The sequence below is a fragment of the Dermacentor silvarum genome, chromosome 11, assembly GCF_013339745.2.
Source record: "Dermacentor silvarum isolate Dsil-2018 chromosome 11, BIME_Dsil_1.4, whole genome shotgun sequence".
Taxonomy (NCBI): domain Eukaryota; kingdom Metazoa; phylum Arthropoda; class Arachnida; order Ixodida; family Ixodidae; genus Dermacentor; species Dermacentor silvarum.
This window is the reverse complement of record NC_051164.1, coordinates 67,320,504-67,338,303: the sequence shown is the minus strand read 5'-3', so window position 1 is coordinate 67,338,303 and position 17,800 is coordinate 67,320,504. Positions and strand designations below refer to the sequence as shown.

The following is a 17,800-nucleotide window of genomic DNA, read 5'->3' as shown; positions in this document are numbered from 1 at the left end:
TGACAAAATTATGTCTCTTGAAGCCACAACGCAACAAAATACTCCCACGTTCTACTTGCAATCCCCGGATCAACGATATACCGAAGTTTGGGAGAAAAAAAAAAAAAAAAAAAACGTGACACATAGCGCTTGCGTTATCCTATATACATATCCACACATACATGTTCGCTCCCACTACAATTTTAAGCCCATCAACCTTACACAACGATGTGCTTCCAGCTTGGTGACTGAGTAAAGAAGTGTTCATAGAAAAGCGAAACCAGAGACGGGCCGCTAAGAAAAAGAAGCAATTATCATCGCGTACAGCAGTGACCACAGTTTGCAGACAACGCGAGCCAGCAGCAGTTTGTGTGTACTCGTGTGTGGCGATCATTGTACCCTTTGTGCTAACCGCAAAAGCGGCGTTGGAAAATATTGTCCTGGGGTGAACGTTGGGGCGTCTCTCCTTGCCTGCATTGTAATGAGCGAGACATGAATGCAAGATCCGAGGTTTTCGAGTTGGTAAGCATATGTGCAGCCCGCTGAGCGATCAGCTGTTCTAGCAGTTCTTTCTTTGTTACGTCGTCCGCGCTGACAGATGCCCCGTTTTGATCTCCTGCAATCGCTCGGGCTTCGGAACTTGCTTCCGCGTGCGCGTTCGCAAGACTGTTGAGAAAAGTTTGGGTCTAGGCTACCCTGGACCGTAATCGGGCTAGAAACGAAAGTGCTCGCTGCTCTTACCGCGACCTAAAGAAAGGAGGCACGATGAAGCGCAGCCCGTTGAAAGTGTTTATTTCGTGAATATTCTGCTGTCAGGAAAGCACTGCGTTTGTCTAGATTAAACATGGGAATCTGGATCCCTTGTGCTTAATTGGGCGCGCTCACCCGCGCCGTTGTTTTGTTGTGATGATCGACGCTGTTCTGCTACCAACACCCTCATGGTTCAGCTCTGTATCACACGCAGGGCTTTGTTGACGCAGCCGTGGGGGCACACTTTCACGTGATTAGCGCCGAACGCGTCGGCGCGTATACCTGGAGGGCAGCGTTCCTGGCATGTATCGTGTTAGGAACGCTGTCGCCTGTAGAAGCCGTTGCGTCCTGCGCTAGTCACGCGAAAGCGTCGCCGAAAGCGATCGCCCTTCGAGGATACCAAAAACTGTGTTCGAAATAGCAGTCTAAACGTTCCTACTTCATCTAAATGTCCGAACTGTCTGTGGGCTGATGGTTTCGCTCGTCTTGTGCGTTTTCACAATGTGTATACAAACGTTCAAAATGGGAGTTGCATACAATACTGCGGGGGGTTACACCTTAGTGCAATGCTGGCCTGTTTATAGGTTGATTGGTCGCAGATCAAATAAGCTGCCGTTCAACACATTGCCAACTGAGTGATAGAGAAAGGATACGGCAGGTGCAATTCGTATGTTGATGTTCTCACAGAAGGGATGTGTGTGTTGATTATTCGTATGGTAGCCCATTCCGGAATTTATCATTTACTATGGATCTTCTACGTAGGCACTGCCCGTTGCAGTTATTCCATGTAGCCTGTGTGCCTTGTGGTAAATGAAAAGTGACAGAGATATAAACACTGGTCGAGCGGACTTTTATCTGGTGCTTCATACAACGAAAAGATGCAACAAACCAAGGAAAAGACAGGCGAAAGGAAAGAGCGTCATCTGGTGCTTTCTGCTCTACATGTGTGGGATTAATGGGATAACCGGTGGCAAACAGATAACACTGTTGGAAGTAATCATGCATCAATCGGGCAGACTTGCTCATTGCTCAATTAGTAGCAAGCAGTGCCCTTTACATATCAGACATCCACATGCTGCCATCAAGTCCCATGAGTGAAACATGCCTATCTAGTCAAGTGGGACGCATTTGCAACAGCAGCAAACTGCTTCGTATAACTGCGCGCAACAGCCAGTGCAGGCACACAGCAATGTAACCTGTGAGTGCCTAACCTAATGTGTAAGGCCGTAATTAAATGCAGACACTAAGAAACAAAGTAGAACATCCCTGACGTAATCACTTGAAATTGTGACACGACTGCTTGACATGATGATTGTTAAGCCCTGGCTGTTAAACTCAGTGTGGCAGCATTTTAGTGTTTGTGAGACACTTAGTGGAAGACTCGATTATTACTAACCTCAGTTTAAAATTTAGCCTGCTCTGGTAAAAACAAAAGATACCAAATTGGAAGCTATTTCATTGAAATTTTTTTATATTTGTGTTTTTTTATATTATCCTGTGAAAAAAAAAAATGCGCAGTGACATGCTTGACATGCTGCACTGTTATCGGTTCTCCGTTGATGTCACATGAGTGCTTTCATATGGAGGTTTAGCACGACTTAGCTTTAAAGAAAATGCATACAAAGAAATGAAGGACTCATTTGCTTCACTAGCAGTGCCATCACATGTGTGAAATTGCACCATGTACAACAGGCTTCTTTTTTTTTTTTTTTTTCTGCACTGTGTGTACAAATGTGTATGTCAAAATGGTACATCAAAAGCAAAATAACTAATGAAAATTATGGTATTTTAAATGTGTCGCATACATTTCGAAATGCTTATCAGACCTTTGATACAAGTTTGAGTAATATGCGTAAAGAGTTTCAGTAAAATGAGTTGGAAGGCATGTCATTTGTTTTCACTCTCTGTATGTTGTCATGTGGTGGGTTCATTCCTTTAATTCTTTTGTACAGTGCTTTGCATCAGGTACATTTTTTCAAGTGCCCGTATAGGTGCTAGACATGAAACAGTTTCTGTAGAGAGTTCTTGCATGGAGTCCACATTCTGTAAACTTGATCGAGCTCAATGGAAAATTTCAAATTCTTAATCTGTTCTTCAGCTCTATGCTTTTTATGATTCTGAAGATGCAAGAAACGAGGTGGAACTAAGTTTTCAATGCAAACAGTTAAATGGGTGCGTGAAGAAGAGGTTCAGTTTTATTATAGAAACAATGTGTATTTGTCAAAGAGTTACCCAGGATTTATGGGAATGGTGTCTTGCAGTGCCTGGAAGGGCGCCAGGTCCAGGAGGCCGTCTCGGGCATCTTCCACACACTTCTCTTCCACCGTACGCTGGGAAAGGTGAGTGTACCCTCGTGTACATGTGGGCCAATGCTGAGACCTTGCTTTTGGCGACATCTCTAACAGTTTGTGCCATAGACCTCTGATAGAAAGAGGGGATAAGTTCAATTCTGGAAAGCATGGTAACCAGGAATCAACCCGTCTGACCATGCTCAGACCACATGTGCACGTGCCTTGGTGGTGCTATGATGCCACCAGGTGGCACCGGTACATGTCAGGCTATGCAAAGGTCATAGCTACAACTTATCATCATTATCTATGGCTTTCTTGTCTAACATTTCAGAGTTTCTGATGTTGAACACTTTACTTGAATGCCTCTTGCCCCATGAAATATTTAAATATTTGTGGCTTTTGACAGCGTAACTTACGGTGCCATGCATAAGTGTGTGGTGTGCGAGGACTGACGACTAAAACATATCCTAGAAAATATGCTGCATGCCTTACTGCTGAATACTGTTGTGGTCACCTTCAAAGTGCTCCCCATGGAAAGCTATGCCAGCACCTACTCCATTTTTGGAAGCAATTTTGGAGCTCTCGCCTTAACACCTTCAGTGTCATTAGAATATCTTCCTTTCAAAGCTTCTTTGAATTTTAGGTGAAGGAAGAAGTCATCAAGGGCATGAGGGGTATGAGGAGCATTGAATACAATTTTTTTCCTTCCCTTTGAGCAAACCGTTAGTCCATTTGTACACCACTGTATTTTTTTTTTTTCATGGCATTCTCACCGTATACCTCCATTAACGTTTCTCATATTTCACGGCCACTCTTTCCCAGTTATACACAAAAGAAAATGTGATGTTTGTTCACTGCTGTAATTCCAGCTCAAGCATTTTCATGACCGCGTGCGCACACAGGCATAAACAGTAATGTACAGTCGCGAGCAAAAGTTGCCACGACCAAAGGTGCTACGATTTTTTTTTTTTTTCGCAGCCTGGGCATGCCGGCTGAAATCAAGAGCGCACGCCTACGTGCACGTGTTTGACCAATACAACATATTAAGCCAATTCGAGGCCGCGGAGCTGTGCTTGAATATATTTAAATTTTTTGCTGATGCCATGGTCTCCAAACTTTTGCTCGTGACTGTACATAACTGAGCGCCAACCTATTGTTATTTTATCTTTGACTCTAATCATCTGTAGTGGCACGTTGGGCGTTTATCTAGGCTATCGTCTTGAGCTGCCTTTGAAGCCTCTGTGCCTTTCTCGCGTAAACAACACTGCTGTGAGACACTTGGAAGTACCAAGGTGTCACCGAGCTGCTTGCATGATGATGATTTCTAGTGGCATTCCCATTAAATCGTGGTTGCGGCAAATTGTCACTTAGACTGTGTGAGCTACTTACATGTTACTGTATCATAGTCTAGTACTCCACCTACCTCTGCTTTATCTTGTAGCGTTATCTAAATTTGAGACACTCCCACCCCCTTTCTGTCATCCTTTTTCTTTTTTTTTTTTTTTCGTGAACACTCTAAACATCTCTTGCTTATCTCAACTGACCAGTTAATGCTGCTATCAGCTTCGGGCCCCAGCGCTTCTGGAAGGTGGATGTTCCCTACGGTTATCCTCATCCCAGAAATCCTGGATATCCTCACATTCGATCAGAGAGTGCCGAGTCATCTCCACATTTTTTTCTGCGGCAGACAATGTCTCACCCTGTTACGAATATTTGCTCCCGTATGTTTTGTCCTTAGACTTGGGCCTCAAAAAGCGAGGCACTGTCATTTGTGATACCGTACAAATTTTCTCTCCCAACTTGTTGTTTTCCATCCTTGTACAAATGTGTTGCCCTCAGCACCACATGTCAGTGAGTTCATGAACTCTATTGTCAGGCCTCATAGATATACAGTGCTGGCAACTTCCATTAATCCGACCCTGACGCGACTGGTGAAATTAATCGGAGTATCCGGCGGGTCGAATTAAACAAGAAGCAAAAAATAATGCTGAAGCACACCACCAATTCATTTGGCAGTATTTGCTCAATCCTAACATGCCCCCGAATCAAGCACATACAGCATTGCAGTGATCTGTTCAAAATAGAAAAACAACATAGAAGTGGCATTTCAGCTACTTAACAAGGTAGAAATCAAACGCGCACCCAATGTCTTAGCAAGAAAAATGTAGCATGCCTCTGATTCTGGCAATAATAAACATATTAAACCAGCAAACTTGGAATAGAAATTTATTTACACCTGATGTCCATCGTCATCACTGTCGGACAGTATTTTATCACTGTCTACGAACCACAAGAGGTCCTTCAGGTGGTCCTTCAAGTAGTCCATCTCGCGTGTGTGTTTCTGCATTTATGAAACGACTCCACAAAAATCATGAACGGGGTGTGGCCCAAGCCTAGACTAACCACTTCAGTAGTTCGTCCTGCTACGTGACGCGACTTGTTGCCGCTAGCTAAGCATGTAATGTAACTTATCTTTTGAATGAACTTTCATAATCGAAAACTTAGTGGCGCATCATCATCTCACGTTGCATGAAATGTACTTCTGTCGCCATCTTGAGATGGCAATGGCTATGACGCTGGCTAGGCTGGCTCTGACGGTAGGCTGTTGCAACCACCGCGAACACTGTTTTGGATTCGTATGAGATTGAACTGCCCAAGCCATTTTCGTAAATACTGTAATCATTCATTTTGAGCTACATTTTCCGCTTGAAAATCGTCCTAGGGCAGGCTTAAAATAGGCGTTTTCAACTGGTATGAAATGTGTTCACTGCTAAAGGTGTCACTACTGGAGTCACTATTCTAAAGCCCCTATATTTATAAAAGTAGCGCCATTCTTAGATCTTGCCGCCACCGCGCTCACCCCGGCGCTTCCTCCTCGCCCTCTCTTAGCCGCCTCCTGTCGCCCCAGCCTCCTCCGCTCCCCCATTGGCCAATCCGTGTCACGTGGAAGTTCGCGTTGCGCTTTTGTATATTTTTTTCTTTCCAGCGCGCTCCGACTGCCACTCTCGGGCCTGTGCGACGAAAGTGCTGTACGCACAAACGGATCAAACGTGTTAGGGACAAGAACTTCGTTGTGATGGCATGCTGCTGCGCCTTAAGTTGCCGCAACCGACAAGGCGAGGGCAAAAGGCTTTTTTTGTTTACCATCCGGCGTGCGCAAACGCTTGCTGCACACTTGATATTTGCGCCGTCTCGCATCATCGCGTTGCTACTTCCAAAACGGCATTATTAAGACCAGTTACTGACTGACGAAGCAAAATCGCGCCTCAAAAACGTCTCCGCAGGGCGCGGTCGAAGTTTTCCTCGGATTTCCTCTGGTAGCGCGTTAGCTGTCGTCTGCCACGGCAGGCCCGACGCAGGCGGCGCCACTGTCGATATCGCGCCTCGATCGCGCTGGTCGCGCCGAGCGCGATAGTGGAACGGAGGAGGAGGGAAGTGGATGGCGCTACTTTTATAAATATAGGGGCTTTACACTATTCAGGTCAGACATGCTGACCAGTCAAGTTTGAATTATCCGGCGAAGGACAATTTTAGGATCGAAATAACGGAGCTCATCAAAATGTTTGGGCACTGGCAGGGACCTTCAGTAGGGATTGAATTAACCGAAAATTCTGATTAAGTGGAGTCAAATTAACTGAAGTCTACTGCATGTAAATACAGATTCAATATGAAACTGTTGTCATGTCTATAAAGGCTGCCTTTTTCGTATGAAGCAGCGTTCACTGTCGATTCTTGCCCATTTGCAGTTTCACTACAAGAGGGAAGGCAGCTACTCTGTGGGCACTGTTGGATTTGAAGATGTCACATGTGACTTCGTTGACTTTACATACGTGAGTATTGCTTGCCTGGTTCTGCATTCTTTCCTCTCCTGTTTGTTTGTTTCATTTTGTCCGTGCGACAATGAAAGGAAAGCCAAGTAGCAAAATTTTGGTTGAATGTGCATCCTCATTGTGCCCGAACTCTGTTGTGAAGTTGTGACATCAACTTACACAATTTCGATCCGAGAATTTTTGTCCCCCACCATTTGTGACTAAGTTTGTGCAGCACAAAATAAATAGGACATGAAGAAACACAAAACGACATAGACGGGCACAGACTTCCAACTATTTTATTTTGAAAAATGCCAAACCAACCTAACATACATACAGACATGTTATCAGGCAATGAATAGGTATCATAAGTTACCATTCAGAAACTGCGTTTCCTTGTCTGTGATGTTGATGCTAGGGGGCTCACGCCGATATCACCAGCTTTCTTAATGTGCACTGCTTATGTTATCTCTCCTTGTGTTCTTGTTTTGTGCATGTTTTAGGAACATGGTTTTATCCAAGTGTGGTGTACATCCACACCGGTTGCAGTGATCTGCGATGTGTCCTCCGGATTTGTTCTTTAAGGTCATGTTCATGCACTCTTGCATTGAAGCAGTGTTCCGTCTGGTCAATGTACATTCGACTGCAACTTAGCGGAATTTTGTACTCCACTTGCGTTGCACAATCACTGTATCGATGAGCATGCTTGTTCTTACAAGATTCCTGCTTTTTCTTGGCCCTATGGATGTAGGGAATAACCTGAGGTTTTTATTTGTCCTTTTCCAATTTCTGACCTGGGTCTTTCCTCTTGAAGTCCTGCAAGACTGACTCGCATACAGCTGTGACGAGAGCTGTAGGAAATCCAGCAGTGGCTACACGCTCAACTTGATTGAGAAAGTATAAGCTCCATGCTTATACTTTCTGAGGTGATGCGGTAACAACTTTTCATTAGGGAATCTTTTACAGAGGCCATTGTGATACCCCTTCTGACAAGCTTAGTATGCACAGTTTCATAAGGAAGAAGGTTCTTCTTTGTGTGGGGATTATAAATTAAGCAGACATAGTATTGGGAAAATTAGCTTGAGGTCTAGGAATTGTATGCAGTTATTGCTTGCCTTTTTGCAAATGAGGGTCAGTCTGTGTGATTTCAAAGCAAAAATGTTAGTAATCATCCCAATGACATTTCTGCAATCGGTTGTACACGAGGTGGGCAACACTAACTAGGTAGTCGTCAACGTATCTAAAAAGGTTGATGACTTCATAATCAGCGATCCTGGCCCTAATACATGTGTCAACTGATGCTAAGTAGATGTCGCATAACACCGAGGCTACAGTTGAACCTATAACATATGCCGGCTTTTTGAGCATAATTCTGAGTATTAAACATTATGACAGTTGGCCAAAGAGAAAATTTTAAAAGTTGTGAAAAGTGTTCACTGGTTAAACCAGTTGTATTTCGAAAGCTCAGCTCTCACAATTGTTCAGTGTATTCACGTACAGCACTGAAGAGAGTAGAAGATGTCCTCGACTTTGAAAGAGAACACAGAACAACCATCTTTTAGACCACCACTTTTGAGTAGCTAAACCAATTCCGTTGAGCTCCTCAGCATATAAGGATCGTTGAATGCAATTCACTTTAAATGTCGCTGCAGGTAGATGCTAATCTGCTGCTGCCAGGTGCCCTTTTCCAAAACGATGGTCCTCAGAGGACAATTAGCCTTGTGCATCCTGGCTGAAAAAAAGAAAAACAGCTGAACACAGATTATCCGCTGTTTCCGTGGCTTTTCTCATATTGTTTCTCAGGAGCTGTGGGGACAGGTTCATTCTGCCTTTGCGGGACCTTCTTGTTATACATCTTCTTGCTGGCTGTGCCCAGGTTCGCTGTGCCTCGGACGAGCTGAACGAGGCGGTGTGTCGCGACGTGACCGCCTTCAGTGACCGCCTGCGCAGCCATGATGGTCCACGCACTGGCCAGGTGAGTGTCAGTTATGGTGCCGTTTCAGGCAAGTTTAGGGTCAACACAGAATGCACATAATATGGACAGGGTTGATGCCAAGTGTAACATAGGCAGCCAATCGCTTTAAATTTTTGGGGGGTGCTGCCCTTTCTTGCCTTTGGCGAAATGCATATCATTGAGAACGACATAAAACCAGCCAAAATGTAACTCTCACTTTGTGATATCAAATATTTGATCACAGGCAATCTTTGATTGGCAATTAAAGATCTCCTGTGATCCTCTTCGTAGAGCTCCCAGTACTTCTTCAATGCCTTGCACGCTACAGCGGAGCGGCATGGTGCCCACAACATTCCGCATACTGAACGATGCCACGAAGTTCAAATTTTATTTTGGATGTTCACATAGATGCCACTACTTCCAATTTTGGCACCTATGACTCGCCAAACTCGGGAGGATATTCCTGAGCTTACAGTAGAGTCTGGGCCACAGTGGTCTAGATAGCTAGACCACGTGCGGCTATTCTCACGCCCAGTGACATGAGTAGCACATATTGTTTCGCACTTATGTCTACATCATGGGTTCTCAAAGTGGGTTCAGCGGATCCCTGGGGTTCCGCAAGGCCCTGGGGTTCTCCAGGGCCCTGCTCAGGGTTCCGCGAGCCACTGATAAATTTTCCGTGGTCCTGCGCTCGCCAAGTGGCTAAAACGGCGAACACGAGGTGCGCTCGATCCACAGAACCTTCATTACCCATGTCCGAGTGTCAAAAAGCACATCACAGTGCGTAACGGCAACGCGCGAACTGCGCAATAAATCCGCAGGCAGCTTGCAGGCACCAGCTCCGAAAACTGGCAGCGTGCCTAAGCTTTCGCACTTGAATCTCGGAGGCCGTAACTTACTAACCACCATGCGCATTTCTCCCATTTGTAAATAGGGTAGGGCACGATAGCGTGTGCACTGACGTATACGTCAGAGGAATAAAAAAATTAGTGCACAGAGCACTGCAAAAACGGCGCTAGCGTCCAAAAACGAAGCGGAGCAGTCCGCATCGCCATGGTCCTCAGCGGCAATCGTACGCGATACGTGACTGACAGCAACGCCGGAACATTTCGTGCTTAATTGTGCGCTCAAAGCCTCTATTCTTGCGTTAATCACCGCACGTTATACCGCATTGGCGGCTAGCCATGTTCCTTTATAAGTGTGTAGTCACCAGCTATGATCGCGTCGATAGACGTCCGCAGCGGTTGCGGCAAACAGCAGTTTCGCTTTGACTAGGTGCGCGCGTTGGCTGCGTGCTTTCACAACTGCGTAGTCTCCATCCATGATCACGTCGATAGCGACTGCGGTTTCGTGCGCACATGTTGCAGCTAACGGTAGTTTCGTTTTGGCTTGGTGTGTGCGTCGGCCGCCGGCCTTCTGAACTGCAAGGTCGTCGTCCATGATCGCGTCGATAACGGACGCAGTTTCGGCTGCGGTTTCGTCCGCAGCGGTTGCAGCAAGCAGTAGTTTCACTAGTGCAAAGCTGTCGAAGATGAAGAGCACCGGCTACATCACGATGGACGGACAATTTGTTGGCGGATAGCTCACTAGCGAAAAAATAATCGGGATATGCGCGTGGTAGTGAAAAGTGTCTCAGATGAAAAGGCACGCCGCGGCCGTGCTGCGAAGGATGTCACGAGGCCTTCGCCGCTGTTAGCTCTAATCAGTCATGAGATTACGAGAATGTCAGCTTCTGCACTGCTCTTGTGCAAAGTAGAAACAAGATTTGCTGATTCATTCAGTAAATAAAAGCGTGTGCACGTAGTAAACACTCATTTATTGTTTTCTTGATACCCTCGATAATTCGACATTTGGTTTAATTTGGAAATTTTAATGCGGTTATTTGGGGGGGGGGGGTTCCTTGGGGTTTCATGGAGCTTAGCAGGGTTCCCTGGAACGAACATGCTTGAGGACCCCTGGTCTACAACAATCCCACAATCCACAAACCCACAAACAAACTTAATCCATACTCGCTCCCGCGAGTACGGCGGAACACGCACATCAACTAAGCTATGAATGCCAAACTTCAGACTCCCGTTGAAAGGATTCGTAACGTAATGAGCTTCAACCACAATGGCGACACACGTCGAGGGAGTGCAACTTGGGAAGCAGATCACCTGTTCGTCAGATGTTGGCACTCAAGCATTGAGTCACGTCACCCACAGATACCAATCAGAGCATGCTGTTGTCTTAGTGAGTCACAGGAGCTCAGCGAGCGCGCTCATCTGCTGTATCTACACTACACTGCAGATGCGGCTACTTGCAACTGTAATGTGCATGACAAGGCTGGAGTGCACGCTCGCGCTCATGTGCTCCAGTCTGGCCAGTGCTATTTGGTGCAGACCAGCTCTGTCGTGCACCAGCTTGACCTACAGGTGGTAGCCACATACAAATTGCGCAATAGCTCAATATGAAGCTAAGTCTGCCAAGGCGTCTATCCAGGAGCAGCCAGGAGTGAGCGCGCGCTGGCAGGGGTATGTCTGGTCTGACCTTAATTTCGCATGGTTTGAGGCTACTTGAGTGTTAAAAACTAATAGAAATTAGCAAGACCCAACGGCTATGACACTGATAAGCATTGTTGCCAAAGTTTCATTCATACGTGGGCAGGTGTGGCCAAGTGTTCACAGACGATAGTTGGCGATAGTACAGTAGTCGTACTTCTGGAAGTACATGATTACTATTGAAATTCAGCATGAAGATTTTCACTTACTTCAGCCTGTTTATTTAATGGTGTCAATAAATATACACAGTAACGGTAGGAAGAAGTGCACTGATCCAAACACTCTTCTTGATTGATGTCAGCTATTGACCAATAGCAGCCACATATGGGAATCTGCTATGTGGCGAAATATAGCAGCCGTTGTGGGGTCTCACACGTGCTCTTGGGACAAAGGAACGACAACACTGTAGTGCAAAAACAAACAAAAAGGCATTTATTGCACCTTTCATACACTAATGCACGCTAGCCGAATTACTACGCTGATGGGCGCGCGACAAATATGTTCGCCCGCATGCTAGACACCAAAGCCTAATCGTTCACGTGTACGGTCACGCGAACGGTGGCGCGTTCGAACGATCCGTGTTTGTCCATACCAGTGTCCTGCTCCTAGCCTCGCGAGACGGTCTCGCAAAGCATGGATCGGCGCACGCGCAGAACGTCCGCATCGCTCACTAACGCCAATCCAAAGAAAAGAGGAACAGCCTTCTCCCTTTTGCGCCCGCGTAACCCCCGCCGTCAGGTGGCGTTAGCAGCGCAACCCTCGTGCCCACTGTTGTAACATCCATGCTGACCGCCGCCGGTGCTTAGCCACGCAGAGGATACAACATCAGCGGACGCATGAGAGTCGCGCATCCCCACACCGTAAAAGAGTGAGGAGATTGAAAAGAGGGTGTTTAAGAAAAAGGTGACTTTGCGCTCCACTTGTGAGCTTTGCGCACCGTGCCCGACTGCAAAATTTGGCTGAGATATTCACAGCAACGTATGCTATCTGCGAAGTGTGTTTTCCCACCAGGCCCGACGGGTGATTCAGGGCCCCCTTTAAGCCGTTTTGGGCTTGATCATATCTCGAGAAGGAGACCTCCTGGGAACACTGGGTACCTTTCTGCCACAAAATATTTCAAGTGTCCACTTTGGCATCGAAAAACTGCCTCGAGGCACGCTCGGCATTTTTATTCTTTCTTCAATATATGCCGTAGTCGGACATAAAGCATATCATGCTGCTGGGCACCTCTGTATTGCAAGGGTAGAAATTGTTTTTTTTTTTCTCGTGACAAGGGGTGCTAGCTTTTCTCATGTCCTGCATGACTGCTTCTCCTGGTGACTGTTCTACAGATCTGGCTGGAGTTCTTCCAGAAGAAGCGCACCCATTGGCTCTTGCCCACAGAGAACATCCCCTGGGAGGTGTGGAGCATCCGCATCAACGTCATCACCTTGCCCAACGAGCAAGGTATGCGCGGTATTCCTTGTGTGTCGCCATCTTTCATCATTGTGCCAACAATATCTTGATTTTGTGCATGCTGACGTTAAATTAATGTGGCCATAAAACGCCTAATTTCTCGTACAGTTTGACAAGTTCGGCAGCTTCGTAAAGTTGCATTGCGCTGTTAAGTGGTGCATTGCCTTTGTTCTTTATTGTGTCAACAACCGAGCACGAACTGTACAAAGGCAATGCGCACTTACCTCTGCACTGCATTGCCTGCAAGTGTGAGCCACGGCTTTGTGAGATAAAAATATTGGACAGAAGTGGTGACACATTGGCACAATAATTGTTGGCGGCTTTCTATATTAAGAAAAGAGGCACGAGCTGCATTAGCCTGTCTATCTCTTCGGAAACAAGATCCAACTGTTGGACACAATGCTGTGACTTTATTAGCGCGTCTGCTACATGTGTGCGCAGGCGTTGTGGCTCTACAAATAAATAGTTTAACTTTAGCACTCGCTCTGTTCTCCCTCCTGTTAAGTCTTTATTTCCACATAGCACTATGTACACCTAGACTTGAACCAACTCGCCGAGCAGCATATTCTACTCGATTATTTGGACATGCTCGATTAATGAGACAGCTTTGCAGCACACCACTCACCCCATAGACAAAATGTACGAGTTTGACCGAAATTTTCGACACCTTATACGGTGTGCCATTAGATGACTCAAACTCCGTCCACATGACTTGCATGCCAATTCGACCGCCGTCGTGAGCAGAAACAGCTTTTTCTTGCTTTGTATTGATATGTTGCCGGCACCTCGTTAAAATCAAAAGTAGTAAAACCAGGAGTCCCTCGGGACAAGCCAGCCTGCTAAGTCATTGAGGCTGCATTAGCAAGTTTGTTGTGGGCATGCCACTACTGCACACACAGCTTTTCTTCCTTTACATGCTAGAGACACGGTCTTGGGTGACTTCGTTGTCTGCAGTTACAATAGTTCACCGCTGAGAATTATCACGCAACTTCAGTTGACATTGAGCCCACCCTCCATGTTGGCACTGACAAGGGCCACAAGAGCAAAGCGAGGTGTGGGAAAATGACTGTTGCAAAGAAGCCCACAATCATTCGACTATCAGAGCTGAATGGAACCTCTGTGCAATTTGTCAGGCAATAAAGATTTAGTGTACACATTGACCGTGCTTTGGTCTATCTGTAGTGACAGCACGGTAATGGTTGAAATGCAGACTGGCCAGATTGCATGCAAGCGTATGTGCACTTGCATGCAATTTAGCATGCTTTTCTGGCCACTTGTGGAATAAACAAAATAATTTTCTAGTGAATCCATTATTTTGCACTCGCTGATATTTAGATTTTTAGATGGCCCTCACCGAGCTCGAATTACCTTTCAGTGACTGTGAAGGAGCCCCTGGTCTTTTAAAAACACTGCACTGCTTCTATTTTCTGGTGCATTGACAGAACTTGGTGATGAAATGGAAGGAATTGTGCGTGCTATGAATGTGTTTCAGCTGTTACTTCAATTTGATGCAGTGTTGAGTAATTTAATAAATTGTTCATTCAGCTTTGTGCAAACAAAAGCTGCATTGGATTTTTTTTTTTTTTTTTTTTTTTTTGTATCTCGTCTGCCCTTCGTAATATCAGCATTGTGTTGGCGTGTGCCTTAAATGGCCAAGCCACTTGGAACTGTCTGAGCAGCCTGTCCTCCCACAGCATTGTTGCAAATAAAATTCTATTCAGTTTGCAGAGTGGCAGCATGCTTGCCTGGATGAGCAGCTAGGTGAGAGTATTGTCACCAATAAAATTCAGCGCAATTCAATTTGCAGAGCGGCAACGACAGCGCGCCCACCTGGGTGAGCAGCTGGCCGAGAAGGTAGTCGCAGTGGCGGCCTCCATCAACCGGCACCAGTACCTGCCCCGGGTGCCCAGCGAGCCAGATCTGGAGCTCGTCTTCGACACCCGCTATCCAGACGTCCAGCCGTACCACTTCAAGGCGAGTCCCCAATCAGGGGCTGCTTTCCAAAGCAAGACCATTTTGTTGCCAGTAGCTTTGGCCATTCTCCACTGTTGAATAAGCAAACGAGTTCTGCATAACTTCACGAGGTGGAATAATTTCGTGCAAGGAAAATTCGGCCTCCACTTGAAAGTACTAATGAGCTACAAAGAAAACCCATACGGGTAGCCCAGAAAGTTTTACAGTTGTAGGAAAAAAAAATTACCCTGTTAGGTGATCAAACGTGGCACTGGCACCTTATTGGTGTATCTGTTTCACCAACTAAGCCAAATAGAGGTTTAGCAGTTTGTTTGAAGAGAGCAAGTTATATAAGTCGAAGATAGGTACTTTGAACAAGCCAATGAGTTGTTCATCTGCTGTTTCCTTTTGGGTTTCTGTACCTGTGGGACATGTCATACATAGGTTGGTGTCTTTTCCAGCAGTAAACTGACAGTGCCGTGATAAGCAACTAAACTTTGCTCTTGCTGTTGATCTATAATCTCAAAAGTCCTGTGTGTGCCGAGTATTCCAAGAAAATGGTAGTCCCTTTTCTCCTAAGGAATTGCGTCTAACAGAGAATGCAAAAGGTGCATGTTCTGAAGTCACAAATTGTACATATACATGTGACCTTCACCAGTGCAACTGTACAAGTACACGATTGTATCTGATGTGGCTGGTGCACCAGTGAGATTCCACTGAATGCTCGCAGGAGTCAACTGTCATAACTAGTAAAGCAAAGATTCAGTGGTGATTTAGCTGTAAATGCGAGAGCATTATGTTACACTTCTTTGAGGTCCCAGATCCATGCTTTAAACCCCGTTCACCACATTCCAAAGCGTTGTTCAGAAGCTCACTTGACACACGTCCTACCTCTTCGAGAAGCAAAGTGCAACTGACGGGCCAGAGCAGATCGCAGTCAGTTGTACTATACAGTACAGTCCACTTATAACAATATATCAGTTATAACAATGAGTCGCCTTACGAGTATCAACTTATGCATTAGGGCTACGAGAAAAAAAGAAAAAGCACGTATGATATTTTATTCACAGCATGTAGGATATAACAATCAAGATTTTGCCTTCTGGGCAGTGTTTTCCATCCAGAATGATCATGACATTTGCGTTGCGAAGTTCCCCTTAAACAAATGATGCTGAGACGGGATGAAACGTTTGCCAACGCGAGTTCATACCTGCCGCCATTACTGCCCAGCGCGTCGTCCCCCATCGTGAGTATCGCGAGTTTGCACAGCGTGCCATAAGCTGGCGCCAGCCGCTTCGCGTTTGCATCGCCCGTGATCGTGCTCCAGACGTCCAGAGGAGAGAAGGTAGAAAAAAGAAAAGCGAAGCAACCTGCTCTTTCTACACTGTCTCAGCGAGCGTGAAAGTGCGCTACGGAAGCAGCCCCGAAGCAGTGGACAGCCCACTTAGTAGAAGACGGTGCCGACAAAGCGCAGTGCTGCGTCATTTGAGAAGAAGCTGCAAATTTGTTAGACTCGAAGAAGTAAGAGCTCGCGCAGGATACATCTATTTATAGCGCAAGTGGCAAATTTGGTTTCAGAGCTACAAAGGTGTGTTCGGTGTCTTTTCCTTTTCCTTTTTTTTTTCCGGCAGTCCTTATATAGCGATGATCAGCTATAACGAATGAATTTTTTTTTCTTCTTGATATCATTTTAAGTGGACTGCACTTTATATATATGATGTGTGTGTGTGTGTGTGTGTGTGTGTGTGTGTGTGTGTGTGTGTGTGTGTGTGTGTGTGTGTGTGTGTGTGTGTGTGTGTGTGTGTGTGTGTGTGTGTGTGTGTGTGTGTGTGTGTGTGTGTTAAAAAAATTAAATTATGGGGTTTTACGTGCCAAAACCAGTTCTGATTATGAGGCATGCCGTAGTGGGGGACTCCGGAAATTTGGACCACCTGGGGTTCTTTAACGTGCACCTAAATCTAAGTACACGGGTGTGTGTGTGTGTGTGTGTGTGTGTGTGTGTGTGTGTGTGTGTGTGTGTGTGTGTGTGTGTGTGTGTGTGTGTGTGTGTGTGTGTGTGTGTGTGTACATACACACACATACATACACGCACACATACACTCTTTTCTAAGCTCTCCTATCCTCTCTCTTCTCTACCACATGATTGACTTCCCGCACTTCAGACAAATATGACAGTTCTCATGCACTAACAGATGCTGATAAGGCATTAACAGACACTGATGCAAAGGTTCTAGTCCCAAAGATACTCAGGCACAAAAGTGTCGCACTACCACAGGTACACCTACCGATGATTTCCTCTACAGACATAGTTTCGTGATGTCATATCAGCAACAGTACTTTCTCATGACTTCAGTTGATAAGTAAAGGAAGTGCCAGGCAGTGACTGTTGCAAAGAAACCTGCAATCATTCAGCTATGGATGCACAGGCAACCTCTGATAACGTTACCAGTGGATAGAGATTAGGTGAAGACTTTTATCTACCTGTAGCCACAGGATGACTACTGTTGAAATACAGACTGACCAGGTAGCAGGCAAGCGTACATGCGCGTAGCAATGCGTTGACAAGCTTTGTTGCCCACTTGTTTCTACAATTTTTATTTTTTTTCTCGTGAATCCAGTATTTCAGGCTCCTGATTATTAAGACTTTTAGGTGGTCCCCTCCCCGTTGAGTCGAAATTGTCAGTCAGCAACTTTAGCTGGAAATTGCTGGGAGAGTCAGGTATTAGCTATAGTTTTGCGTGTGTTTGTTCTTTCCTTTTGTGAGCTTGCTCTAGCGCCGATCTTTTAAAATAAAAATTTAAAAAGTGAAATAGGCTGACGATGATCATGGTTCCCACTGGATCTTAAATGTTTCCCTGTGGCACCTGCAGGTGGGCTACCAGACATCCGGCCCCTGCAACAACCCATCGATGGGCAGCACCATGCGGAAACTGCTCAAGGACACGTTGGCCTTCTAAGGAGGCCACATTGGCCGCTAGACGATCACATTTTGGCGCATGTACATATGCGGCTCCACTGCCTGCTTGTTTCTAAGCTCAATGGAATAAACCTTTTGTTTGTTTTTTCGTA

The 17,800-nt window shown here is 45.8% G+C and overlaps 1 protein-coding gene across 1 annotated transcript; it reads left to right on the top strand.

The window, feature by feature from the left end:
- The first annotated feature begins 195 nt into the window (after positions 1-195).
- LOC119434154 (autophagy-related protein 101-like) lies at positions 196-17,800 on the top strand. The gene is made up of 7 exons (XM_037701480.2): positions 196-501; positions 2,991-3,068; positions 6,767-6,850; positions 8,706-8,804; positions 12,655-12,769; positions 14,586-14,752; positions 17,602-17,800. Exons 1-7 carry the CDS (start codon positions 472-474, stop codon positions 17,686-17,688), a joined length of 660 nt encoding a protein of 219 aa, XP_037557408.1. The 5' UTR covers positions 196-471; the 3' UTR covers positions 17,689-17,800.

What these genes read in the sequence shown, in the direction of transcription:
- LOC119434154 (XM_037701480.2), top strand. Translation starts at nt 472, where the DNA reads ATGAATGCAAGATCCGAGGTTTTCGAGTTG. An exon ending in TCCACCGTACGCTGGGAAAG is followed by an intron (nt 3,069 to 6,766) that starts GTGAGTGTACCC and finishes GCCCATTTGCAG; the next exon opens with TTTCACTACAAGAGGGAAGG. An exon ending in ACTTCGTTGACTTTACATAC is followed by an intron (nt 6,851 to 8,705) that starts GTGAGTATTGCT and finishes GGCTGTGCCCAG; the next exon opens with GTTCGCTGTGCCTCGGACGA.